General features: G+C 52.4%; 1 protein-coding gene across 1 annotated transcript; it reads right to left on the bottom strand.

Annotated features, from left to right (window-relative positions):
• Positions 1-260: 260 nt before the first annotated feature.
• On the bottom strand, positions 261-27,313 carry IQGAP3 (IQ motif containing GTPase activating protein 3). The gene is made up of 37 exons (XM_083374087.1): positions 27,231-27,313; positions 26,146-26,302; positions 25,676-25,753; positions 25,515-25,591; positions 24,661-24,728; positions 24,084-24,197; positions 23,822-24,000; positions 23,332-23,419; positions 22,064-22,227; positions 20,895-20,982; positions 20,566-20,729; positions 20,029-20,189; positions 19,363-19,487; positions 18,640-18,803; positions 17,189-17,283; positions 16,895-17,061; positions 16,638-16,783; positions 16,112-16,282; positions 15,456-15,539; positions 15,272-15,343; positions 14,505-14,574; positions 14,004-14,212; positions 12,918-13,070; positions 12,083-12,246; positions 11,078-11,302; positions 10,475-10,615; positions 9,739-9,823; positions 8,868-9,100; positions 7,933-8,065; positions 7,265-7,367; positions 5,791-5,941; positions 4,731-4,818; positions 3,961-4,212; positions 3,435-3,601; positions 2,749-2,841; positions 2,380-2,488; positions 261-1,210 (listed from the first exon to the last, which is right to left on the bottom strand). Exons 1-37 carry the CDS (start codon positions 27,293-27,295, stop codon positions 1,097-1,099), a joined length of 4,917 nt encoding a protein of 1,638 aa, XP_083230213.1. The 5' UTR covers positions 27,296-27,313; the 3' UTR covers positions 261-1,096.
• Between the last annotated feature and the right edge of the window lie 500 nt (positions 27,314-27,813).

Below are 27,813 nucleotides of genomic sequence, written 5' to 3'. Positions count from 1 at the left end.
ATTCTTTAATTAACTCCCCCCCAGATTTGGTTATTTCAGTTAGATTTTTCTCAGTTCTCAATGATTAGGTTTAAGTTCTACATTTAATTCTGAATTGTATGAACGATGAGAATCGTGCTATGCAAAACATAAGAGAACTCCTTCAGAGTTACACACATAGCAATTTCTAGCGGATAACATTCAGTAACCATACTAAAAAAAATGAATAAGAGTTTATTATAGATCTTAATAAAATGTCTGATTATATTAACAATCTGTGCAAACTTTTTATCTTATTCTTTTGATTGAATACTTAAAATTACCAGGGAAGATCCAAAGAATTCAGTTTTCAGTAGCCTTCCAAATGCTGGTATACAAACAACTGAGCTCTTTGATAACTTGGCAGTTTCAAACTAGCACTGAGCGGAAGGGTAATCCAGAAATCTGAATTTCTAAAGCTCTCCATTTGAGGAAACTTGATTTTATGTAAACTCTTAGGACTGGGAGTGACAAGTATTAAAAAGCAACCCACCCCCCTGCCCTCTCTCAGGGCTGCACACCACCGCCTCTCTTGAAAGAATGGGCAGCTCCAGACGCCCAGCCTGATTCTTGCCAGCTGCCAGGTTGGTGGGAGAACAAACTGCCCCTCCAGGAGACCAGCGCCAAGAACTTGTGGGGCTGTGTGGGTGCCAAAAGGTGGAGGGAAATGGGGAAGTCCTTGGCTTCCTCAGAGTCCAGCTACTGAGAGAGGAAGATGTTTGACTCTAGAGATGGGGTCTCCAGACTTGCAACGTTCAGTTCTTCCTGAACCCTGAAACTTCAGGCTATCTGGGCTGAATGACCGGGGTGTGCGAGAGTGTTTGTGTCTGAAGAGGGCTGGACTGTGGGTGAAATGCTTTGCACTTAGAAAAGCAGCCTATCCTTGATAGATGGATCTAGTGTTCTACAGGCAAGAGGTTTATATGCCAAGGAAGCCTTCTGCCATGCGAGAATCTGCCCTGAGGGCCCCTCTGAGGGGGTCTTCTGGGTTTCTGGAGTAAAGCAAGCAGCACTATATATCTCTTTGGCCTCTTTCCAACAAGGACCCCAATAATCCACAGCTGTTGCCTGAAGCACATTATTTTTTGAAAAACTTCTTGTTCAGAAGGAAGATTAGAAGGTTGACGTTGATTTTGGCTTTGTCAAACATTTTCATGACAGCCACACCTTCATACTGGAGCTGGAGGAGGTCCTGAAAGAAGAGAAAGAGGTCCAGAATGGCACGGGGTCTCCCTCCTGAGCTGCAAGAACTCCAAGGCCCCTTTCATCCCTTCTGGGATTCTGCGCTTTCAAAGGATATTTCCAAATGGAAAACGGGGCAATCTAAACTTGGGCTGACCAGATCAGGGAAAGACTGAGCAATGATGAGCTTGGCTGGCTTTAACCTTGCTTAGTTCCTTTGTAACTTATCAGGTTATAACTTTGCATTGTTTGCAGCTTTGCATGTTGTGCAAACCCAGCATTAACCACGCCAGTTCAGCAACCCAGTTAAGCCCGTGTGCGAGTCTTTCAGAAAGATGAAGGCCCTCGCAGGGTGCAAATGAGCAGCCTGAGAACTTTTCCTGCTATGTGTCTTTTTCTCTGTCTCAACTTTCTCTGCCTGGTAACTAATTTTAGGCTGCCAGGCACCAGTTCTGAACCTGCAGATGAACTGAGCCCTTTCCAGGCTGGGATCAGGCCCGGGTGTGGGACTCGGTCCAAGCCGATCACTCATAGAGGAAGGGCAACTTCCCGATCTCCCAGTGATCCCTCTGATGTCCCGGGATCCCTCCCTCCAAGGGCAGGGAGTGGAAAGCCTTGAGATCCATTTGGCCTCCTCCTCTCTTCTTTTTCTCCCCTTTATCACCGAGAAGACCCTGCCAGGGGATGCCATCTGGAGTGAGCCACTGTGAGGAGGCTGCTCTTGCTCAGGCCTTCTTCTCGGACAGATCCCTCTCCTGTTCCCTGAAGGCATTTAGGATCTGGTGGGGAGAGCCTTCCGATTCCAAGGAAATTTCATTTTCCGTTCTGGGGCCAGAAGCGCCTCTGCCCAGCTCCATCCTCTGCCTGGCCTCCAGGCTCTCTCATCAGGGCGGCTTAGGGGAGGCTGCCCTTAAAACACACACACACACACACACACACACACACACACACACACACACACAAACACACACACACACACACACACACACACAGCTGCAGCAGAACGTCCCCATGTGAACTATTGCTAACAGGGCTTAAAATATTCTAGATGTGATTTATACAAGCGCTGGGTGTACAGAACTGTGTTTGTGCCTCACTCAGTCTACTTCCATTGGAGAGCTGGTAAATAATTAAACAGTCAAACCGTTTGGCGGGAGCCCTCGTCAGCTGCCCCCTTACCTGGTAACTAAGCTGAAAGTTTTCCATGTCGATCCCCATAAACTTCGCCTTGACCTGAAACTTGCCAGCTTCCCGGGAAGGGATAATGTCAAAAATGACATTTCTAAGTCTGAAAAAAAAGAGGGAGAAGGGGAGGAATTAAAGCCACGAAGCTGAGAAAATGTAATTGGGGATGAAAGATTTATTTTTTCCCACAGCATGACAAAAAAAGTCCAGTACACCAAGCTGAGATTTCAGGGTTTTTCCTCTCACTGAGGACTCTCTGTCAGCCACCCAGACAGACCCGGATGATGCCCAGATGGGAGCATCCACACGGAAGAATGAGCGGCAGCAGGAGCCAGGAGGGAGGAGGGGGAGATCCAGACTTACTGGTTTGGCGGGAGGTCCTCAATCCCCAGCAAGACCCCCTTCTCAAACAGACGGGCCGCTGTGTAATGCAGCACAGCCTGTTTCTTGCTGGGCCTGAAGGGAAGAAAAAGGGGGCAGCCTGGATACGGGAGGGTGTGGTGGGGGGACGCCGACCCTTGCCCGCCCCCACATTGGCTTGCTTCCACCTGGGCCCCAGCGTGCTCAGCCTGGAAGGAGCAGACCAGGCTCCAAAGCCCCAGTGGGCTCCGGTGGGCTCCGCCAGCCTCCCCCGTGGACCTGGGCACAGCTACCAGCCAAGAAACGCCAGGGGAGGGGGACCTGCTTGGGGAAGGGAAATGGGGGAGGCGCCAGCGTTGCAAGCCCTTTCCGGTCGGGGGGGGGAGCACCTGCAATGTTCTTTTAGTGCCCCCCCGGAAAGCCACAAAAGAAGGTGAGGTGGGGTCCGCAGCCTCCCCACCGAGGAGGCCTCAAGGCCATGGGGGGTTTCGAGATGAAAGACACGGCCAGAAGCTCCCCTGCTTCTCCAAAAGAGAAGCTGCCCCATAACCGGAACAGATTCTTTTCAGGCAAGGTGTGGCGTCTCCAGCCCGGCCCCCCGAGGCAGAGGGCCCAGAGCTGCGCTCCCTCCGGCCCCTGCCCCACAGTGGCCGGGTCCCCTCGATACCCGAGCCGGCCGGGCCCCGTACTTGTCTGCGGCGGCCAGGTTGTCCAGGCAGGTGCAGAGGTACTTCTGGTAGTAGTCCACCTGCTCCTGGTAGAAGCGGCGCTTGGCGGTCAGGCCTCGCAGGGCCTGCTGCAGCTTGGCCAGCTGCCCCCTGCGGCGCTGCCGGTGATGCCTCTGAGAGCGGATGTCCTGCGGGAAGCCGAGACCGGCCCAATGCCCCAGGCGCTCTGCATGGACCCCTGCCCCCCGTTCCCCGGACCACCTTCCTCACTCTTGGCAATTTTAAAGGGACTGGACTTCAACTTCCACCATCCCCAGCCTCTCCCACTTTGCGGGAGAAGAAGGATGAGGCAGGGCAGGAGCCAAAGCAAGGCTCTCCCCCTTGGGAACTTTAAGGCCTCTGAACTTCAACTCCCAGCTGTGCCGGCTGAGGAATTCTGGGAGTTGAAGTCCACAGGCCCTGAGCTAAAGGCACCGACTTTTCCTTACAGCCAGCCTAAAAATGGCTTCCCCGCAATTTTACAGTGACTGTCAACCAGGATGCACACCAGCCCTGCCAGGTAGGCCCGAGAACGAAAGAGACCCGGTCCTGCCTCCCCCATGGGCACCTCCTCTGCTGCCTGGGTCACCTGGGCAATCTCGCTGAGCAGAGCCCGGGACGGGCTGGCCGAGCCCACCAAAGCCAGGTGCTCCAGGCGCTCCAGGACTTTCTTCTTCTTCTCCTCCAGGGAAAGATGGCCGCTGCCGGCCTGGGGGTGGCCGGTGGCCCTTCTCTGCAGTAGCCATCGGTGGAGCTGCTCCTGCGAAAGAGGAAGCCACAACTGTGACCAGGTTGCAAGTGGAGCCCGGAAACCGACTCGGCTACAGTCCAAACACTCATGCCCAACCAGGTGAGCACGTTTGTGTCCCTCTGCAGACAGGCAGCCGCAGAGCTCCGTTTTGACTGGCCTTCTGAAGGCCAACTGTGGTTGGGGCCCCCTGTGCTGGGGGAGAGGGAAAAGCCCATTCCCCACAAGAGAAAATGTGAAGGATTCTTCTTATTCTCTTCCGGTTCCAGAAACTCTGCAAATGGCTCTGCATTTCTCCCACCGCCTCCAAGGCGACCTTCCCATAATCCTTGGTGACTCTTGCCAATGGCTCAGAGCCTCTGGTCCGGGCCCCCCTTCTCCCACAGCTTCATCCCGCAGGAGGGGGAAGGAGCCCTCAAGGCCACATGCACTGCCTGGAGGAGGGCCATCCAGACTCTGCCTGGAGGCACCCAGAAAGGGCATCGCCCGCTCTCCAGGCAAGCGGTCCCCTCGCTCATCGCTCCACCCACCTCCTCTTCCGATGCCTTTGAGTGCAGGACCTCAGCCAGGGACTCTCCGGGATGGCACTGGATCACATCCACCAGCATCTGTTTGGTGCTTCATCGCCAAAGGAGAAATACAAGAGGGCAGCTGGTCACTCTGGGCAGAGGGCAGAGCGCAGGTGTCCCCTCCTCCCAGCCCCACTCAGCAGCGCTCACGGCTCAGCGGCTCAAAGGGTCACTGAGAAGCTGCCCAGCAGGAGGTCACACGGCCTGCTGTGATTCCAGAAAATTTTTACTTAGTCCTTTTGCTACCAAGTAAATTGGGAGAAGAGTGAGTTTTATGCCAGTGGCCCTTATTAACCAAAGTGTGACCCTGAGGGAACAAAAAGGGGCAGGTCCGAATTCCACGCTGAGCTACCCTAATTGTAATTCTCCTAAGGCATCTTCATCACAATGCTCATGCAAAACACAACCATTTGGCAACTGCAGTGGAACAGCAGTGGCACCGTGTAGTCACATGATCGCCACCTGCGACCTTCCCTGCCCTCTTCCCACACCAAAGTCCAGGAGAAAATCAGCAGAGAAAGTTGCAAGCTGCTCTGTGATGACTCCACCACCAGGCCCGACATGCCCCAGCCAGCCATCCCTGCAACCTGACAACAGCTGCTTCCTGCCCTTCAACCTGCTTGCGCGCTACCTCGGACTTGCCACTTCCCTCTGGCTTCCCCAGTGACTTTACTTTTGGGAAGCTGGCGTGAAGTTGCAAAGAGATCCTTGCTTAACAACCACGATCATCGCTTAATTGTGGTCACAGAACTGCCATTGCTAAGCAATGCAGTCAAGTGACGTCATGCTTTATGGTCACAACACTTGGGGATGGTAATTCCAGTCCCAGTTACCATCATTAACCAAAGGTTACCTGTAATTCTGTACTTTCCCCTTCCCACTGGCTTCCTGCATCGCTGATCTAAGATTCTCTTTGTGCTCCTGATCATCACCCACATGCTATTCATGAGATCTCCGGGGGGGGGGCAGGGAGGGAGCCAGGCCCCACCACCTCCCCTCGCAAGGGGATGCAGCCACCCACCTCAGCCACAGGCCTTTGGCATCTGTTTCCCCCTTGGCTTCGGCTTCCACCCCGCCGTATTTGCTGCTGAGGACAAGCGAGAGCTCCGTTCTGGAGAGCTGAGACAAAGCATCTTCCCAGGTCCCGTTCGCCCCTTGTCCCAGGCTGTGGCCTGCAAATAGACAGCAGTCCAACAGGTTCAGAGGAGTAAAGGAAGAAAGCAAACCAGAAGCCTAACAGTCTTTTGAGGAAGATGCCTGCATGGATTGGAAGAGCCTAAAGTATGGGATGCCAGCCCTACCAGCTGAAGGACAGGGAGAGATGCCGATAGAAGAGGATATCTGTAGCTCAGGACTGAATCGTGAAGTTCTTGGTACTCTCTGAGCTTGGTTGTTTTCTTGAAGACGTTTCAGTACCTAACTAGATAACATCAGAAGGGGGTAGGGTTTGTGGAGACGAGGAGAAGGAAAATAGCTGTGGAGTCCTTGGTGCTCTCCAAGATTGATTTTCTTGCAGATGTTTCATGACCCAACTAGGTAACATCATCAGTGCTAGACGGAGATAGGGTTTTCTCTCTTTTTATATACTGTGGTTTGCCCTATCAGTGTTGGTGGGAATATGGTTTTTTTTCTTGGTAGTTCTTTGATTAGGCTGTTGAAGTACTCGAGAACTACCAAGTTAGAGAAACAACCCAATAATTTAAAAAAACCAAACCACTGCGGCCAACAGAAAGCTGATCCTGGCATCAGCACAAGGCTGGCTGAGCTGCCAGTTTCAAGCAGTTTGCTTGGGCACCAGATGAGGAAACCTGGCGAGTGGGGCAGCCGAGGGTGTGAAGTAATGGGAGCCAGCCAGAGGTCACACTGGCCTGGGTCTCAAGGACATTTGCCAGGCTGAAGGTGTGCTGAGAAGACTCAACCTCAGAGTAATTAATTGTGGGTCCCTGAAGGTGTTTCAGCCCTATTTTTGCGCCAGCTGGTTATGGCGGTCTCATGGCCCACGCCTCTCAGAAGCAGGTCCCCCAACCCGGGAGTTGGGCTGAATACAGTGGTCCCACCACTCTCTTGAACAACCTGGTTTAGTATTATAAATGTTAAGCGTTCTGTTTCTTGGCTTTGCTATTAATTGATTAATCATCATGGCTGCTGTTCGTATTTATTTATTTTTGTGGATGTATTTACTGCTTCAATGTTTTTAATTGCTTTATAATTTTAGAACTGTAAGCCACCCAGAGTCACTTGGTTGAGCTGGGTGGCTATAGAAATTGACTGAATGAAATGCAAAACCTGAGACATTGTAGAAGGAGAGAGATGCTAGTCTCTGGCAAGCCAAAATTCGGAAGAGCCTGCTAGCACCTTTTCTTATTATTAGACGTTCTGGTGAGCTGCAGCCTTTTATAAAAGAAGCATATTGGAAAAGGTGGTAGCAGAGCCCTCCTCGTTTGGGCAGGAACAGTGCCCAATCCCATGCTGTTAAAGTACAGTCCTCAGTTTACCTGTCAACGAGGCAACAGTTGGCACCTCTGCAAGGTCTTGCAAAAGTTTGTGCAGAACATCGTGGGGATCGGGAGCCAGGGAATGCCGGTGCTCCAGCAGCAACTGTGGCAAAGAGGAACAAGCAGAGATTAAGGACATTCGCGATGCATTATTTATCCCACTTGCCTCTCAAAATGGTCTTTTCAAATTGTGTAAAACCAAAAGCATTTGAATAATCAAAATACAGTCTTAAAATGATGAATCAATGAAGGGATAAACAGAAATAAGACAACAAAAATGAAGAAAGAAAGCAGCAAGAAAGCCCTAGGCAGTTACTCTAAACCAGGCATCCCAACCATGGCCACTTTACAGCTGCATAAGTCTTAACGTGTCCAAGGTTCGACATCCTTGCTGTAAACCAAATGGCTTTGTGAAAAAGAGATACAGCCAAGGGGAAACTGGGGGGCAAAAGTGGGTTCATGGTTCAGGTCCATAAAAAACAATGAGCTTATTAAAAAAAAAGCCATACGGTAGATTGTTGGATTTTCACACGTCAAGCCATAGAGCATGGCTTGCAAACACACAAAATCACAAACAAGCAAGCCAGATATTGGGTTGGCCTATGCACAAAAACAATTATTTCTCTCCCCTTAAAACAGATTTTTTTTCTGACATTTGAGGTTTGCACCTTATGGGTGTTCACCAGCTCCCCAACTGTTATGTAGACCACTGGTTTGGTGATAGCCACCAGCTCAGAATATTTGTCCATATTAAATCTCTCTTCGGGTTCAGAGACCGAACAGGCTGTGTTGATGAACGCTCTGGAAGAGACAGAAGGAAAAAAGAGAAGAACATGGAATCATGGGAGCGGAAGGCACCTTGGAGGTCTTCTAGTTCAATCCCCTGTTCAAGCAGGAGACCATATGCCCTTAAAAACCCCAGTGATGGAGCACCCACAATGTCTGAAGGCAAAAGCCGTCCCACAGATTAATTGTCCTCACTGTCAGGAAGTTTCTCCTTAGTTCCAGGTTGCTTCTCTCCTTGATCAGTTTCCATCCTTTGCTTCTTATCCTCCCTTCGGGCGCTTTGGAGAACAGGTTGATCCCCTTTTCTTTGTGGCAGCCCCTCAAATATTGGAACATTGCTGTCATGTACCCCCTGGTCCCTTTTCACTAGACTAGACATGGTGGGCCCCTTCCCTCCCTCCCAAACAGCCAAGGCCAAGATCTTTGACGGGAGAGCAATGCTCTCTTAACATATATTTCAAATATTTATTTGAATTTGTTAACTGCCCAGCTCCATGGGACTCTTCAGAACGAGCTGCCATTTTGAGCAGACCCTTCACCCTTCCAGCCATACCTTTTCCTTTGGCCAAAAGCCCAAGCATGCCACAGGCTAAGCAGGGGGAGTAGCTTCCCGCATAAGGTGGGTACTAGGTGACTCCCAGTTAACGGGTCAAGGGTGCCAACGCAGACACCAAAGCTGCCAAGAGCTGAGAATGGGGCAGCGGTCCCATCACTCTCAGAGGGGGAAGGACAAGCACCTGGCTCCTTCTTCAGGGTTAGGGAGGGAAAGAGCTGAAGGTAACAGCAGACAAGACCGGCCTTTCATCTCCTGACCAACCTGAATTTCTGGTGTGCATCCTCTAAGTACTGATTTACCACGTTCAAGTGGCTGTTTTCTCCCTCGAAAAGCTGGTTGGCAGCCGCGTGCTGCAGGATCTTGGCCACCGAGGCCAAATTGCGCCTCTGGTCGGGGTGCAGGGGTGCTCCAGCAGAGAGGTCCACAACGTCAAAGCCATCTGGTGCCACCACCGCTGGGTTCATGAAGCGATAGTAGAGCAGGTTGCCCACCACCTGAGACAGGAGGGAGCAAGGCTGGTAGATGGGGAGCCCGTCGTTTCTGGCGTGGGGGAAGGAGGAAGTGTGCTGACCCACCCATTCCTTGAATTGAACCACCCATGCCCAGGGCTTAGGAACTTGGAGACCACCGAGCCAAAATATGGGCACTCTTGCGAGTTGCTGTGACGTGGCTGGCCAGTGACACAGGGGCCAGCCCAGGGGACACACTCATTTTCCTTAGGTGAGCCTCTAAAATCAACTCCCTGTAACTCCACAGAGATGCTTCTCTTGGCAGCCATGGAGTAGCAGAGAAGTGCCCTCTGGGATGTCTGAAGACTGAACCATGGCAACTGGACTAACATCCTCTGGATTGTTCCTGGTGGTTCCCATTTGAGGACCAACCGGTTAAGGTTAGTTTTCAAGGCCAATCAATCAAGAGGGTGCTATCTTCACACGGAGCTTTCATTTCATCAAAAGTAATCTTTTCAGAGACCAGGGACAGATAGAAACGGCTACGAATCCCTGTCCTGTAGCCCATCCCATGTTGACTCAGAAACTCGGGAGCCAAAATAACCTTAAATGGAGGGAAAAGAGCAGACCCCAAGAGTGAGGGCCAGAAGATGGTCCTGCTTCTGCGCCCTGGCTCACCCCACCTTGTAGATCTCTTCCTTGGAGGCATCTGGAAACTTCTCAGTCAAGGTTGCCTTCAAGACTTTGGCCATGTAGCGCATTCCATACCTGAAAGGAAAGCCAGATTTCATTTCTGGGTAGGCAGGAATTCCCTCCCCAAAGACACAACTCCCATGTACGCCAAGAGAAAATGCTGGAGAAAATGGACACCCTGCAAAATGGGGCCCATCTGTGACCCCTCTCCAGTCTGGAGCAATTCGGTGGGACGGTGGTTTTGGCACACATTAATTTGATGTGCTGAAAACTCCTCTCTCTCTCTCTCTCTCTCTGTTGCTGTTATTTATTTATTTGGCATACGGCATCTACAGAAGTCATCTCTACCCTCTTTGGAGGAAACGTACACGATTACATCCCAGGACCTGTTATCGCTATGTGGGGAGGGGACTGTCCTGGATATTGATTTTATATTTTAGTGCAATGCCCTGCAGAGTAACAAGGATCTTATTGTTGCTTAAACCCAACGGGGGCATTTGCTGTATTGTCTAAATTCTAAAATCTCAGCCCGACTTTTCGGCTGCCAGCCCTGAGGAAGCCCCTGCCTGAAACTTCGCAAGAGCTCAGGCCAAGGCCAACTCATTGTGAAGGCCATTTCCTAATGCAACAATTTTATTTCTTGTTGGGGGGGGCAGGTTGGAAGCCAGGAGCCGACCCCAGAGGGGGGCAGCAGAAGAAAAGAGACCCGTGGCACTAAATCCGTACGGGATCTTCTCCACCGAGGAGAGGATGGCCGAGAGAAACTTGTCTGCCAGCACAAGGAGATGGCCGAGGGAGACGTCCAGTCGCCTCTGGACCTCTGGGTGACCGAGGGCTTGTTGCGGGGTGACACTGTATGGCAGATGGCTGGGGAGAGAAGAAACAGGGGCAGCAGCTAAAGCTGATGGGAAAAACAACATTTTCATCATGTTTGCCCTTTCTCCCTCCCACACTTGAGGGCCGGTGTTATTTTGCCTCATGCAGAAGACAAGCTGTGCGTGCCTGCCAAGGCCACGTTTCTTTTCCCTCCCTTTCTTCCTATCCTTCCTCTCCATTCCATGCCATGAACCGGCCTGGGGTTTCCCCAAGATTCACAAAGGGAGATAGAAACACCCTGCTTGCTTCTTTGCCTTTCAGTACAAAAGACATAAAATACGATCCATCTTATAATTTGTGTGTTGGGGGTCCTGTTGCTCCAGCCACCCGGTGGTCTACGTGGGTACTGCAGGCTCTCCGAGTCACAAGCCGTGAGATCCGCCTCCGGGATTCGCAGCCCCACCCACTCCGAGCAGAGCCAAGCCGTGGAGAATGCCTCTTATGGCCACCCACCTCTGCTGTCCACTCTGGGACTCCGTCTCGTTGATCCATCCCCTGTAGATCTCCACGGGGCTGGTGCGAATGCTCAGGCTCCTGTTCTGCAGAACCTCCTGTACCGGCTCTGCCAGGATCTGGCGCAGGGCGTTCTGCCCACGGGCATTGCGATAGAAACTCACCACCATGCGGATCACAGTGGGGTTCCCCGTGAGGATCTCCCGCGGCTGAGTCACTCTGGACCTGGGAGGAAGACAGAGGCAGCACCTCGGATCTGGGCAGAGGGCGACCGTTCCGTGGCCAGCACCCTTTTATTCCAGAATAACCTCTTGGCACGTGGAAGGAGACGCAAAGTTAAATGGGTCCTTTGACTTTGCTTCCTGGAATCCAGCTACAGAGGTCGTAAGCAGTGATCACATGATCCTGGGATGCTGCAGCCACTGCAAATACATGCTGGTTGCCAAGCACCTGGATTTTGATCATGTGATCGTGGGGGTGCTGTGATGGTTATAAGTGCGAGGACCGGTTGTCACATTTTTCAGTGCCGTTGTAACTTTGAATGGTTGCTAAACAAATAATTGTAAGCTGAGGACTACCTGGAAGATTCAGTACTGGGCCCTGAAATCAGTAAACCTCTGCAGACATAAACAAAATCATATTTAAATGAATAACAGACTAAGCTGGAAGCCTTCACAATAGCAGGTAAGTGGCATGAAAACATCGAGGAGCACAGAGCAGGCCCCCTCCGGTTGTCCAAACTGTAGGACAAAGGGCACAGCTGTCCCCAGCTGTTGCTTCTCCTAATCAGGTCTGCAGGAAAAGGTGATGCAAGACGTGTAAACCTGCTTGGCAAACGGCCCGCCGGTCTGCTAACGCTGCTCTTGCCCATGGAGGGGACCCATGAAAGGCCTTCCCCCAAATGCCACCCAGTGCCCTCCGCTGGGGTCATCCCTGTCCAGAGCCACCCAGGCACGCTGGCTGTACTCATGGGGCAGAAGCAGGCAGGGAGCGCCCAGGACTTACGCGATCTCCTCTTGCAGGGCGCGCCGGAAGAGCTGGAGGAGGAGGTAACCCTCTCTGGGGCTGGAGGCGTAGCTGTAGAGGCTGAAGACCACCGACTCCATGAACTTGGTCGACTTGTTGGGTGGCATCTGCATGAGCAGCCTGGCCAGGTACACCGGCTGAGTCTGGAAGGAGGGAAGGGCTGCCTAGGCACCAATGGCTTTCCTGGACTGGGTGCCACATCCACCTGCCCGGGCCAAGGGCTGCTACCAGCCGCTGACCCGCCCAGGAGATCCGGCAGGGCAGAGAACCAGATTCCCAGGGCAAAGGCCCACCCTTGGGGGTGCATTTATCCAAGCTTGGTTGTACCTTGATCAGCGGAGAGAGAACAATTTATATAGATTACAAGACTTAATCCTTAATAAAAGCACATTGATTTGTGCTTAGATTGTAAGCCGCCCTGAGTCTTCGGAGAAGGGCGGGATATAAATGGGATTAAAAAAAACAAGGGTGAAATGTCTCAGGATTGCCTCTTTGATACAATATGACTTTGAGGGTTCTTGTTCAATTTTACACAAGCTATACATTTCTTTATTCCTTTTTTTCTTCCTGGCTGTGCTAATATGTTTTTAAAACAAAGGTGCTGCCCAAATAACAAGCAAGGGGTCCCGACTGCAGCAAGGGTCGGGCGCTCCTCCTAAAGCAGACGCTGCCTAGTGTTACTCTGCAGTGGCCCCGACCGAGAGGCCTGCAGCACCTTGTCAGGCGCAACGCTCCGAGTGAAGAGAGCCGCAGCTCGCAAAAGCTTTTCCTCTGCACAAGGTGTGTTAGTCTGAGGCCGACAGGTGCTGCCCACCTGCAGATGGTAGAAGAGGTGCTGATAGGCCTCCAGCGTCTTCCGCTTCTCCTTGCTAAGCGCCTTCAGCCCGTTCTCCTTGCTCTCCTCCATCCGGCTGGAGAGCTGCTCCTTGTTCTTCTTGGTCAACGTCTTGCAATGCGACACCACCTCCTGTCAAGGGGAGAAGCCGGACAATGGCAACGATCCACGAGGCAGGAAACGGGCTGCCTCAGAATGGGGAGGGGTGGGGGGGTCAGGGCCCCACAGGCAGGGGTGAGGGTGCAGCAGGGAGGACGCATGAGGCACTATTTCAACAGGCACCCGCCCCCCACGGCAAGAGAGAACAAGCTGAGAAGCAGCCTTGGAAGAGGCAGACAGAGGTGATGCCTGCAAGAACATCTCTGTCACTACCCAAGAAATGTGGGTGACCAGCTGCACAGTAAGGGCCACTTCTGCCTTTGGGTGGAAAGGACAGGATTTCCCAACCTTGGTCCCTTTCAAAATCATGGACTTCAACTCCCAGAATTCTGTGTGGCTGGCCATGGAATTCTGGGAGTTGAAGCCCATGTGTCTTAGTGGCCAAATTTGGGGAAATATGGTCTACGACAGGGGTAGGCAACCTTGGCTCTTTTATGACTCGCGGACTTCAAATCCCAGAATTCCTGAGCCAGCCTGGCTCTGCTTGGAAACCTCTCCTTTCCCCCTCAGCATGGCTGGCTCAGGAATTCTGGGAGTTGAAGTCCACGAGTCACAAAAGAGCAGAGGTTGCCTACCCCTGGGCTAGGAGGAGGGTTAAGTACTGGTCACCTCTTCCTTCAGAGGCTAAAGCATCTTCAGCTTAATTCCTACAGCATGGAATATTTACTTATTGCTACTGCGTGACTTTATTTTTATACGACAAAGCAGCAACTTTTCCCACAAACTGGGGAAAGACCGTTTCTGAACCGAAGAAGACCAGGCACCCGAATTGCCGCCCCTGCCTTGATGGGAGGGCTGGAACTTCTGTGTAGCAGCGGAGCAGCCTCCATCAGCTCTGAGGATGCCCAGAGCCAGACCCCCAACCAGAAGCCCCTCCAGCAGAGATCTGGTCCACCCCCTCCTGACCTGCAGGGTGATCCTGTTCTTGACCAGCAATCCAATTTTGATGTCCATGAGGTTGAGGTCGTTCTCTAGCTGCTGGTTGGAGCGGATCCCCCTCACCAGCTTCTCCTGCAGCACTTGCAGCTCCCTCTCCTCCTGGTAGTCGCGCTGGCTCTGCTCCAGCAGGTGGGCGAAACGTCGGAGGATGCTGAGGGGGGGGTCCCTGCCGTGCACTGGCAGCAGAGAAAGTGCAGGACCAGCCGTCACACGGGGGGGGGGGGCTCACTGCCATCGGGAGCCCCCCAAAACTGCCCCCATCCTCAGGGCAAAGGAGGGTTCTGCGTTGATCCACCATCAGCTGCGCTACAGAAGACCCTCCAGAGCCGTCCAGGCGAAACCAGACCCACAGACCGGGCATTTCACCAGTGCTCACATACACATCTTGAAGTGCACACAAATCCCCACAAAGTTTGGGAAGGAGGAGCACACACACACCCCACCCCGAGCCAAGATCCGGACACTCACCCAGCACCCTATAAGCCTCTCTCGCCTTGTTCCCTCGAACGAAGGCCTGGATCCTGATCACGGCTGCAACCTGCCAAGAGACGCAGGGAAAGAGGCCGCCTGCTTTGAGCCTGGCCGGGGCACCTTTACCAGCTCACAAAAGAGGGCAAATCACCTCAGTTTCCCCTCAGATTAGTTTTTGTGAACCTGTTTGGGTTAATTTAGTGATTTTTTTCAAGGATTTTTCAGGAGAAGACAGCTGTCCAGATGGGCCGAGAGTATAACTCCCAGGATTCGCCAGCCTGCAGCAGCCGATGTCAACTTTCCAAGAATTATCTGCCCAGGAACTGGGAATGAAAATGGTCACAGCAATTTTCTGCCACTCTCAAGACCTCCAACAGGCTGCAGAGTCACCCACAGAGGGAAGAATTGAGGAGAACAGAGGGCAGTAAAAAAATGACCATAAAAAGCTGACTGTAAAAAGCTGGCCTGCTAAAAAGTCGACCGGTCCAATCCATTTCTTTTCCCCGATGTGACTGGCATCCCTGCACATCTGGAGGGCGCAGGTTGGGGATGATGAGTGATAACAAAAAGCACTTTATTTAGAGACACATTAATTGGGAAAGCAGCACTCAGAATGGAGCCTCCACATTCAGGAGCAGCCTGGGGACGGAAATGCCTGCAAAAGGGCTTGCTGGAAGCATTTGGCTGCTCACCCCGACCCCCCCCGGGGGAAGACCCCGCCCCCAACCAAGCAACTTCATAACAATCGGGGCAGAAACACTCACATTCCTCCTGAAGTAGCGCAGACGCTCCAGGTACTGTTTTCGGGCAAGCCACATCCGCACCCAGGATTGGATCTGCCACAGCCCCAATTGTAGAAGGAAAGCAATCAGTGCCACCACTGGCAGCTCCCAGAGAAGCCCAACAGCCCCCCCAAGCCCACCACACAGTTGACGCCCCACAACTCACTTTGACCACAGCAGCTGTGTTCCTCCGCAAGTAGCGCAGTCTCTCCAAGTAGCTTCTGCGTTGCAGGTGCCCACGCCAGGTGGCCTGAGGGCAGAGGGCAACGGTGACCCTCCCATGGGAGAATCTCCCCTTGGCCCACTGAGCACAGCCCTCCCCTCTTCCATGGGTTTTCTCAGCCTCGTTCACAGATTGGAGGGGGGGGGGGTCTTCCTATGGAGCAGCAGCAGCAGATGTCCCCTCCAAAACTGGCCTCTTCGCAGCTTTTCCCAGCTCCACCCCAGGCCTTCCAGCTGGGCAGAGGAGGCAGCTAATGCCAAGTCTGTCTGGGGGCTTCTGACGGAGCTACTGCTAGGATCGAGCGTTACTGCTCCTCTGGGGCAGCAGCCCCCAACCTTTGGGGCACCAGGGAGAAAGGCTTTTCTGTGGACCGGAGGGGGCCTGGTTTCAGGCGCTGCCTGCATCCCACAGATGGGGCTTCGCTCGTTTACGCAGACCAGTTTTTGGCATGCTGCGGACCGGTGCCAGTCCAAGGACCAGGGGCTGGGGACCCTGCTCTAGGGGGGTGAGAGGACTCCCCGTATTCAGGGAAGGAAACCTGTTTAAAGCACGCCAGGCTGAGGAAGGCACTCTGTCTGCAAAGGTGCAGCTGCACCCACCTGGATTTTGGTAGCTGCCGGCACCTGCTGGGATAGGAACTGTTGCCGAGTTGCCCAGTGCTGGCGGACTAGGAAGCCCCTCATCCGGGCCTGCAGCTGGACAACAAGCCAGGTGCAGGATTGCCAGAGGCGGTCTCGGTCGTGTGTGGAAGACACGCTGTTGATGGCCGCCTGCAGGAGAGACGTGCAAAAGGCCCATTGGGTCGTCTCAGCTCCAAGGAAGGAGCGAGAATTCCCTGCAGGGGGAGTCCTCCCAGGGTGCCCGCCTGCCCTGCTGATGGGAAAGGAAATGTCCAGAGAGGAGGCAGGAAAAGGGGGCAGCCTGGGCAAAGACTGGGGCCCTCCGTCAGCTGGTGCACATGAGGTGGCAGCAGGAAGGCCCTGGCAAGCCCAGAGCCCCCCCCCCAGATGCCCAGAAGACGCCTCTCTACCCACTGCAGCCCGTTTCCCCTTCAACCCCCACCCCCCAACTGTGGGATCCAGTGGCTGAGTGTTTGGCCCAGAGATCTGCTTCTGCCGCACCCACCTGGATCTCCTCTTGGCTGAGATGGGCTGTGTTGAGGGTGGGGGGCTGGGGCTGCTCCCAGGACCCCTCAAAGGACCGCAGGTGGAAGTAGTACTCTGAGCCATCTCTCAGTCTGTGCCGGGCCCAGAGCGCCTCTGAGGGGCCCCCTGCGCCCCCCCAAGAAAACATGACTGATGAAGGTCAGGATGAACGACGTAGAAGGCGGTGGGGGGGGGGTCTCCTGGGTTGGGCTGCAGCATGATCCCTCCCGCCTTTACCTGCCGGCCTTCGTGCTGCCAGGACAGCAGAGAGCTGCGCCTGATAAGCCGCGGCGCACTCTGCCACCAGGCCACTGAGGCCCACGTTCGGATTGCGCAGGACGCGCAGAGTAGCCATGGGTCCCGGGGGAGGGGAACATCTCCCAAGCCCATCAGCCCCTCCCCTTCTGGAAGGAGGCCCAGAGAGCAGCCCCCAGCCTTACTTTGCTGGGCAGCTTTGCTGTCTTGGTCAGCTTTGCAGACCCCCTCTCGGATTTCTTCCCAGCACAAGAGCGCTCCGGCGTCTCCTGTCACCTGCTCAGCTGGGCAGCTTTGCTGTCTTGGTCAGCTTTGCAGACCCCCTCTCGGATTTCTTCCCAGCACAAGAGCGCTCCGGCGTCTCCTGTCACCTGCTCAGAGGAAACAAGAGGGCCCCATTCTGAGCGGAGCCCCCAGAAGCTGGCGACGCAGCCGTTCTTCCCCAGACAGGCTCTGGAGAAGCTACGATTGCCAGCTTCACGGAAGCCAAATCTCCTGTACGTTGATAAAGCGAATCAAAGGTCTGCGCGTGGGATGGCCGTATATTTCCCACAACAACCCTGTGAGGCAGGTCAGACAGAGAAGGCCGGCATGGGCAGAGTCCTTGTAAGCCTCACACCAAGAGTGGTTGCTGTCACCCTCCACAGCGCAGAACAGCACCTGACCAAACCACTCCAGGAGATTAGGAACTAGCTCAGCCGTTCCGAACCTTTTTGGCACCGGTTTCGTGGGAGACAATTTTTCCACAGACTGGGCGGCAGGGGTGGTTTCGCGTTTTACCTAGTTCCCGCACATGCACAGATGAAGCTTCACCCACTTCCATGAACTGGTTCCTAACAGGCCGCGGACCGATACCAGTCCACAGTCAGGAGGGTTGGGACCCCTGGGCTAGCTAAAAGTAGAAAAGCCTAGTTCACAGATTTTTTGAAAAATCCAACACCACAAACTCCAATTATGTACACCAGAAAAGGGGGTTCCAGATTCCTTCCAATTTTTGGATCCCATAGACCAGGGGTAGGCAACCTTGGCTCTTTTATGACTCAGGAATTCTGGGAGTTGAAGTCCATGAGTCATAAAAGAGCCGAGGTTGCCTACCCCTGCCATAGACAGACTCCTCCTGCAGTGCCTATCTCAGCGTTTCTCAACCTTGAGAACTTTAAGAAGGGGGGTGGAGGGTGGGGCTTCAAGTCCCAGAATTCTGGAAGTTGAAATCCCATCTTAAAGTTCGCAAGGCTGAGAAATGCTGGTCTAACTGGTGGCACAACAGAAGACAAGCTGGCCTAGAATGGCGGATCAGGGCCAGCAGCTTGTGGTTCAAACCTCCCCTCTTTTGGGACTGTGGTGCCCTCGCTGGTCCTCCCAAATTTGGTACAAACTGTAGAATCACCAGTGCAGCTTTCTGCTTCAACCACCCAAAACCACACTATCATCCATACGTGTGCACTGCGATTCCCCAAGTTCCCAATTCTGGGAGTTGTAGCACCGACAACTGACTGGAGAAGGCAGCGATGCTATTCAGAAAAAGGAGGCAATAAAATGCGATTGGTCTGGTTTGTCACTTCATAAAACCACTTCCTGCTTCTGTGTAGTCCTGAGTGCAGATTCTGGAGAGGCTCAGCCACACCCAGTTTGGGGAGCACCTAAAACTTTTGGTCCAGGTGCCTGATGGTGTTTCTGCATTAGCTCAGGAGACCCCCACCCCGAACATCCCCCCCTTCTTTTCCTACCTGGGCCTTCTGCCTCAACATCTGGGCCAGAACAAAATGGTACCGCTTGGCTCTGGGGAGCATCACACTGGCGAGGTTGGCTGACGGCAGGAGCAGAGCCCTGAGGGTCTTCTCTGGACAGTCGCCCTGCAAGGCCTCGTTGATCAGCCGGACAGCAAGGATTTCTGAAAGGGGAGAGGGCGGCTTTGGCTGAACCCAGGGCCGGAGAGAAACGCTTTTTAAGGGTTTGGTGGAATTATCCCAATGGGGCGCCTCAGTTTGAGGAATCGCCTGGCTATTTGCTGTTTGTGACTTGTGCATTTTAATGTTCAGGTTTTAAACTCTGGAAAAGGAATCTTTAGCGGTTTGTAGTTCTGGAATGAGTCCTGTATTTATTCTTATTTCTTAGATTTTTATCCTGCCTTTGTTATTAGGTGGCAAACATACATTTCCAAGGGAGATGGGCAATTAAATAATATGAAAAATAGACATTATTTCCTTCTCCTATTTCCCCCACAACAACAATCCTTGGAAGTGGGCTGGGCTGAGAGAGTGGGGCTGACCCAGAGTCTCCCCACTGGCTCCAACGAAGCCTTGCTCTCTGCCACAGAGGCCCAGACAGGTCTGCAGCCTCTTTGCGGCCCACCCAAGCGGCCCAGAAGGGCTCTTCGGCTGTCAGTCGCAGCCCCACACACGTTGTCCACCACAGCTGACCCAGAATCTCCTTTGGCCAAAGAGCCTTACTTTCCTGCTCTTCTTGGACGAAGGCATTCACGCTGTTCACCGAGGCCTGGATATCGTTCCAACTCAGGAAGTTGCGCTGGGTTTCCCGGAAGAGGCACTTCTGTTTGGACAGGTCCTCGAAATAACTGCAGAATGGAAACAAACGAGAACGCCAGGTCGGAGTTAGAAGGCAGAAATCAATCAGGGTCTACAGGTGGTCCTTGACTTACAGCCATTCGTTTAACAAACAAAGTTGTAACTTTCTTGGAAAAAGTGACTTACGACCTGCACTTTCACCCGTCACACCACCGAGTCAAGAGACTGGAGCCTGGCAACCTTCTCGTATTTACCATCTGTTGCAGCAGTTGTGATATGCAACTTTTTTTTTTTTTTTGCAAATTTTCAGCAAAAAATGTCCACTGAGGAAGCTGGATTCAGTTTATCATGTGATTTGCTTAACAACCATGGTGATTCACTTAACTGCCATAAAATCTGTCATTAAATTGTGTCCAACATGATAATTTAAAACGGAAATTCTGGTCCCAATCGTGATGGTAAGCTGAGGACTACCCGTACCCTCCATAGGTGACCAATTTCAGGACCATCGGCTGCTCTGCACCCAGCGCCAGACGCTGCGGTGGAGGAGGCGGAGGAGGGCAGGGCCCCGTGCGGAGCCGGGCGTCTTACCGCTGTGCGTGGCTCTCTTCGATGCCACAGAGGCCCAGGGCGGAGCTGAGGAGGCTCCTCCAGAAGCTGACGCTGTCTCCACCCTCGAGGGCCTGGTTGACCAGCGCCACTGCAGACAGCATCTCCACAGCCACAAAGAGCTCTTCCTGGGCCAGCTTCCCCTGCCAAAGGAGGCCAGGTACCAGCTTTGTCCCAAGCCAGGTACACCCCAAGGAAGCCCAAGCAGAGGCTTCCGAGCCAGCTGAAGGCTTCCCCATCGCAATGCCCCCCAACGCCTACAGGGAGGAGACACCCACCTGCAGCCCAGGACACGCATCTGACTCTGCAAATGGACTTTGGAACTGTTCTTAGTCTAAATATTTTGTAAAGAGTGGAAAGGGCAAGGAGGACCCATCCTTTTGATCTTTAAAAGAAAGATTTGAAAAGCTCAGGGCTGATGGGCTGAAGATGAGATGGGATGGGAAAGAGGGACTGCCCTGCAAAGGAGAAAGGCAGCAGCCATTTGAGCCCGCAGGAAGCCTTCGGGGACCCCCTCACCTGGGGCTGCTGCCGCTGCAGGGCAGACAGTTCTTGCTGGTAGAGCTCAGCGGCAAAGGGGAACACCTCCGGGAGCTGAGCCTCGGGCTGCGCCAGGGCGCGCATCGTCTCTTCCGTGATTCCTCTTCGCAAGGAGGTGTTGATGTGGCTCACAGCGTGCGCGGCTGGACAGGTGCAAGGGGCATTCTCAGGTGTTTGGGAAAGGTGACGTTGGGGCAGAAGATGCAGGACTCCCCTGCAGGAGACCTTTCCCCAGGGGTTCTTTGTCCCCCAAAAGGAAGGCAGCACCCAACCAGCCAAGGCTTGTCCTGGAGCACAACAACACTCACCAGCCCGCTCCTGATCACTTCTCTGGTTAGCCACATAAAGTCCAGCTTGAATTTCTCCTTGCTCAAGCATGTCAACGTGTCCCAATTCCTGAAGAAAGAAAGAAAGAAAGAAAGAAAGAAAGAAAGAAAGAAAGAAAGAAAGAAAGAAAGAAAGAAAGAGAGAAAGGAAGGAAGGAAGGAAGGAAGGAAGAAAGAAAGAAAGAAAGAAAGAAAGAAAGAAAGAAAGAGAAAGAAAGAAAGAAAGAAGAAAGAAAGAAAGAAAGAAAGAAGAAAGAAAGAAAGAAAGAAAGAAAGAAAAAAAGAAAGAAAGAAAGAAAGAAAGAAAGAAAGAAAGAAAGAAAGAAAGAGAGAGAGAGAGAGAGAGAGAAAGGAAGGAAGGAAGGAAGGAAGGAAGGAAGGAAGGAAGGAAGGAAGGAAGGAAGAAAGAAAGAAAGAAAGAAAGAAAAAGAAAGAAAGAAAGAAAGAAAGAAGAAAGAAAGAAAGAAAGAAAGAAAGAAAGAAAAAAGAAAGAAAGAAAGAAAGAAAGAAAGAAAGAAAGAAAGAAAGAAAGAAAGAAAGAAAGAAAGGAAGGAAGGGGGAAAGAAAAAGGTGTTCTTAATAAACCACTAGGAAGAGAGTTGGCAGAGATGATCAAGGTTAGGAACAGCCTTGATGGAAGAGGTTAGATACTGTAAGCAGGAAAGCTGATGCAGCATCCAACTGGAACATCAGTGGGCCTCTTGCAATGTTCTCCAATTAATCATAATAAAAAGGAGCTTTTAAACAAGATCTGGGTTCCCCTATTGGTGTTACTGGAGGGGGAAGACCCAGGAGGTCCCCCCCATCTCAGAGTTCTCTGGATGCTTCCTAGCCCCAAAGACACTATTCAGATAAGACTGAACAAAATGGTTGCCCAACAACCCGGGACAGAGAGATGACTTCAGGGGGGCGCACAAAATGCTCCCGTTGGGTTTGGTGGCATCGTGTGTGTGTGTGTGTGTTGATTTCGCAGGCAGCTCCATTGCAGAATCCACCTGAAGAGCCCTTCTCTTCCGAGACAGTGCCTCTTCTCATTGTCTTACAGAAGGCCGAGGCAAGCGGAGCGCAATCCAGAAAGTTCCCAGCCTTGTGACGCCCAAGCAGGGCCCCTTCTTCCCTTCCTGCCCCAATTCTGCTCCCCATCGGCATACCAGTGCCTTCTCTTCCCGGTCAGCAGAGAGTTGATCCAGGTACCAGCCGGCGTTGTCTCGCCGCAGGCTCTTCAGGGCTAGGATAGGATCTTGCAAAACGTGGTACAAGGTCTGAGGGTCCTGGGCCTCCAGAGCGTCCTCCACCATCTCAAGGGCACTCCTGGCTGATTTAGAGACAAGGAAAGGGTCACAAAGGATCTCATGCAAAAACTTTCCTGGACTATAGGCAGGGGGAGAAGAAGGCCTCTTTCCCAAGCAGGACAGGGGGCAGATTTGGTCTACTCGACAAGCAACCAATCCAACAGGCGCTCAGGGTTAGGACCCCCAGCTAGAGCCCCTCTCAGAACCCTCCAGAATGGCCAGACCCCACCCACCCACTCAGGTCAGGAATGTTGGAAAGCGTGTGGTTTTTGCCCAAGACCCCAAGTTCTGCTTCACTTCAGCCAAGACTGAGGCCTGGCTCCACTGAAGGCCACCAGACCCACCCACCCTCCTCCTATGGGAAATATTTCCAGGCTCGGATCTGGGCGTTTCCTCCCTGGGATCAGCTTTAGCACCTGCCCTGCACCCACAACAGGAAGCAGAGGGCCAGATGGGAATTCTATAGAGTGTCTTGAAGGCAGTCAGAAAGCTGTTGCTCTTGCCATCCCCACCAGAGATGGTGACAGGGAGACGGCAGTGGGCCACCCAGGACTTTTCCAGAGAAGGCTAACTCTGATTTGACAGGATCGCTTCATTGACAAACTATGGTTTGAAAACAGGGATTTTTGCCAAGACTGACTAGATGAATTAAATCGAATACTTAGACACACGAGGAATTTGTCTCTGGTGCAGAAGCTCTCAGTGTACATGCAAAGCAACAGAATAATGATAATCGTAATAATAATATCAATAAGATGGGGTAGTAAAAAGAATACCACTACTACAACCATACTACACATGGACAATGCCAGTAATAGTCAACATTCCTCCAAGTCCACCCCAAAACAGAATGGGAAAGGAAAACCAGGCACGGGTAGGGCCCTCAGGAACCCCAAAACATGATCTGACCAGTGTTCCTCAGCCTGGGCAACTTGAAGATGGATGGACTTCAATCCCCAGAATTCCCTAGTCAGCACAATTTATGGTTTCATCCCACATGCTGGCTCGGGAATTCTGGGAGTTGAAGTCCACCCATCGTTGCCCGGATTTGCAGCAATGTTCAATCAAGACAATGGACTTTCCCACTTCTGAAGCAGCAGACATGAAGGTGGGCCCTGTCTACTCACTGTTCACCAAATTGATGCTGCCTTGGATTTCAGCTTGGGTCAAACAGTGGTCGTAAATGTCTTCCCCATCGGGTATCTTCTGCAGATGCTGAGAACAAAGAGAAAGCCAAACGGTCCAAAGCGGCTTTTTGCCACCTCCAGAATAGCTCCAAATGAATAAAAGAGAAATTGCCCGGAGGGAGGCGGGATTCATCCCACCACCAGTGACTGCACCTCTCTTGGAACTTACCAGGGAGGAAAAATAATAATAATGCAAATGAAAGCTAATGTGTATTCTCTAATTGCACATTTGCATAATCAGGGATGGGAACTGAAATCAGTTGAGCAGAGTTTTCCACGCCAGAGCACTGAGAGGCTTGCTCACGTGCCCCGGATCACCCAGCCAAGGTTTGGTTTCCCTTCTGCAATCAGCCAAACCCCCCAGCGTGAGTGTGTGTGTGTGAGAGAGAGAGAGAGGGGGGGAAAGAAATCTTATTGTGCTTCTGCTTACCCGATTCTTTGCGTTCTCTGCCTTCTCTTCTTTGGCCCGGCAGAGCTCTTCCTGGTAGGGGCCTCCCAAACCCTCCTGCAGACCCACCAGCATGGCGCTGGGGTTGCACAAAGCCGCCATGGTCTCTGCCACAATCCCCACTTCTATCGCTTTGTTGATAGCCAGGATGGCAGCATGCACTGAAGGGGAGCAGCTGTGTTAACGTGGGGGAGAGGAGAGCAGCAGATCCCGCGGATCAGACAGTGGTCAGCGCGTACGGTACCTGCTGCCTCGTCAACCGAGAGCTCCTTAGCCAGGATGCCGCCAATTTTGCTGAAGGAGGGTAGCTGCAAGCCGTATTTCTCTAGCTCCCCCTTCATGTGGTTTATTTCCTCATCTGGAAGGAAGCAAGAGAAAGGTCAGGTGAGAGGGTCTAAGGGCTGCCATTCTCTCCCTCCCAATCTGTCAGGGTCTTCAGCCCTGGTGATCAATGTTTAATGAGCAGAATTCTTAGGCCATAAGACGCTGAGTTTCTCCATACATTCATTCATTCTCCAAGATCCATCGTTCTCCTACAGCAGGGGTGTCCAACACTGGCAACTTTAAGACCTGTGAACTTCAACTCCCAGAATTCCCCAGCCAGCAGTGGGAGCTGAAATCCACAAATCTTAAGGTTGGAAACTCCTGTCCCACAGCAACAGAGTTAACATAATTCAAAATCAAAGTGCCAAATAAATGAAGTGCCATGCAAAGAAGAGAACCAGGGCAGTGAGAGATTGTATTTTTTATAACTGCCTTCAAGCTCTAGGATTCTGTCAAAAAGCTCCAAAGAATTCCAAGTCTCCTTTTGTCTGCCTTACCCGTAAAGTCAACTTTTCCATACAGATCCTGAATCTGGGGAGCCAGCCCACATTTAAACAGGTATAAGCTGGAAGATAGATCAGAAAAATAAACAAGAGAACTTGGTTGAACATGGATCAGACACGAATGGCACGTGGGAATGCTCTTTTCTTTTAATGACCCTGTAATCCCTCACATCGGGGTGGAGTCGGGGCAACTGAATGGAGCTTGAGCGTTTACTGGCCGGATGCCCTTCCTGACACCTACACAGAGTTTGCACAATTACTCACTGCGCCCAGAGAGAGAAAGATCTGCCACTACCTAGAATTGAACTCACAGCCTCCTGATTGTGAGGCGAGAGCTCCACCTCTAGGCCACTGCGCTGACAGGGTTAATGAGAGAATAAAATATGTCTATTTGTGTAGCAGTTTATGCTGCTTCCTTTGCAAGACAGGTAGGAATCTTTATTCCTTAATCAATCGCTGATCTTTAATGCAATTGTAACTCGGTCTTGGCCTAAGCTCTCCCTTAAAACTGTTGCAGGATCAGCTTCTATAGTACTGAAAAGAAGCCTAAATTAGAGGAAGAGTGGATAGAAACAGCCCCAACTACATTCTCGCCTAATCTGACAACTATCTTATTGTCCTTGGAAAAGCTAAGCATGGTTGGCTAACCTTTGGATGGGGCACCACAAAGGAATCCCCCAGCTACCGGCAAGGCTAGGAAGCTGGAACTCCCCCCCCACCCCCCCAAGACCTCAGAAAGCTGCTTGGTCTGAAGTGGCAAAGTTTACCCCACTCCTTCTGAACTGAGACCAAAGTGATGTCTATTGGGGGAGGGTCTTTTCTCCCCCCCCACACCCCTGAAGGCTCACCTTAAGGCATGGATGCAATACACCACACGAGGCATGTTTTTCTTGTCATAGATATCGGTGGTTTCAGGCTGAAAAATCTGGGAGAAGGGAGCAGATGTCAAAGGATGAAGGGGACCCTTTCCCAGACCCCCAGCGAAGGTGGGGAGGGTCGAGGGTCTTACCACAGGCAGCCCAACACGGCTCATGGCATCCCGCCAGCGGTTGATGTTGTCCGTGTGTCGAAAATGGAGCCCACAGGCCTTCAGAGAGGAAGAGGAGAAGACAGAGAACGTTGTCACCCCTACTAGACCCATCATGAGACCTTGGGGGCCAGGACTGCTCCAGAATTGAGCAGCCCCCAATTTTGGAGTCAGAAGGAAGACTTGGCAGCTGTGCCAAGACCCTCACCAAAGGCTGGCACCCCCTTTACTAGGCACTGGAAAGGCCCAAGATGTAGCTTCTCCTCTGCCAGATATGAAGATGGAGTAGTCTTTCTTCTAGATCAGAGGTGTCCAACCCTGGCAACTTTAAGACTTCAAGTCCCAGAATTGCCTAGCCAGCCACGGAGGGGATGGGGAGTAGCAGAGGCCAGCCAGACCAGAGGGGAGCCCCGGCCTGACCTGCAGACCAAGAGGGCTCCAGGGCCCCTCACCTGGAAACGGGCCTGGTCGAGGTCGTAGATCTTCCCCAGGGGACAGACGTCAGGAGCAAAGAAATGCCCGAGCTTGGCCAGGGTGACGCCGTTGCGCAGACTCTCCTCCAACTCCGTCGGAGGGGGCAGCGGCTCCTTCAGGCAAGCCTCCATCCAGCTGAGGGGGACAGTGGGGCAGGGTTACCCCTCTCGACTCCAGGCGTCCATCGGATTTTGTCAGCAGCCCTTCAGGAGACACCTAGTCCAACCTAGGATTTGGGGCAGGGGTGCCAGCAAAGCCCCCTCCTGCCACTGGGCAGAAGCGTCTTGTTTTAAATTAAGTGGCTGACCCTCCAAGTCCTGTGGCCAAGGGGCGGAGGAAGAAGCATCTCTACCCAGTTTCCTTCTGGATGTTCAGATACCTGCCCTCTAGCCCCTCGTCTCTCTAGCTGCATCCCTCAGTGAAATAAGGCAGGGCTGGCCATGCCTTTTACAGGAAGAGCCCCCGTTTTTCCAGAGGGGCAGTGCTGGGAGGCACCTCGAGGGTCATGAAGTTCAAATTCCTTTAGGGAATCCAAATGAAAGCGTGCACGCAAACACACCCACAACATTCAGACCTACTTGGGTTCCTCCAGCCCCTTCCCTTCCCCTGCTTCAAAACAAAAGCAAGTTCAGACATGGGAACTAAACCTTATGAGGAACAGCTAAATGGCTGGGGCAGAGTTTCTCAACCTTGGCCACTCGAAGATGGGTGGACTTCAACTCCCAGAATTCTGCGGGAGTTTTTCAAGTGGCCAAGGTTGAGAAACACTGCTCTGGTGGATCCTGCGCTGAATAGGGGTTGGTCAAGATGACCTCTGAGGTCCTTTCAGCTCTTTGCACCTCTCCAGCTGATCACCTGTTATAATTATGGCCTCAAAGTTGTTTCTGGCTTCTAGCAAGCACATGGATTGATTTTAATCCATGATAATTGATCACACGTACTGCAAGGGAAATTACCACTTCTCAGGATCTTTTGGAGAGGGGGGGGAGCCTTTCAAACACAAAGGGCTTCCCTGAGAAAGCGAGTCGGGTGTTTTTTCTTCCCCCCCCCAAAACTGTCTCACCGCTTGGCTTCCTCCAAGTAGCAGAGATACTGGTAGGCCACGTTCTGCCGCCGCCTCTCGTCCATCTCATCCGCCGTGAGACGCTCATCTGGGGGAACCAGAAAGAATTTCACCCCAAGACAAACCTCCAGGAGTCCCTGGCCAATTGTTGTAAGTCACCCAGTCGCCTCCTTGGTGAGAATAGGAATGTAATAACCATCCTGCTGGTTCTCTTTGATCTCCCCAAGAACGGCATCCCAGGGGCAGAGCACCAAAGTGGAAGGGCCCAAGATGCCTCCCCCACATCCCGCTCCCATTTTGGAATTTGCTTTCAGCCTTGGATGGGCAGCCCGGCTGGTCTTCTGAACTGAGGGATGAGGGTTTAGCCCAGTACAGTTTGTGAATCCAACCTTTGTCAGTCAGGGAGACACAGCCGAGGGAGCCACAAATAAACACAGCACAGCAAGTGTCTGGACCTATTCATTTTCTCCTTGCCTCCAGGGACTCGGGAGGCTTCATACAGACTATTCACGCCACATCAGCCTATGCAACAATTTGCATCTTAGCTTTCTCCAGACTCTGAGCTTTAGAACATGCTTATTTA

The sequence above is a fragment of the Vipera ursinii genome (genome assembly GCF_947247035.1).
Source record: "Vipera ursinii genome assembly, chromosome: 15".
Lineage (NCBI taxonomy): Eukaryota > Metazoa > Chordata > Lepidosauria > Squamata > Viperidae > Vipera > Vipera ursinii.
This window is presented reverse-complemented; position numbering and strand designations above follow the sequence as displayed.

Bases quoted from the DNA above. Each gene is read 5' to 3' on its own strand.
- IQGAP3 (XM_083374087.1), bottom strand. From the start codon at position 27,295: ATGGACGAGAGGCGGCGGCAGAACGTGGCCTACCAGTATCTCTGCTAC. The intron at 15,344-15,455 runs GTGAGTTGTGGG...GGGCTGTGGCAG, and splicing joins ACACAGCTGCTGTGGTCAAA to ATCCAATCCTGGGTGCGGAT. The intron at 8,066-8,867 runs GTTGGTCAGGAG...TGTCTCTTCCAG, and splicing joins GATGCACACCAGAAATTCAG to AGCGTTCATCAACACAGCCT.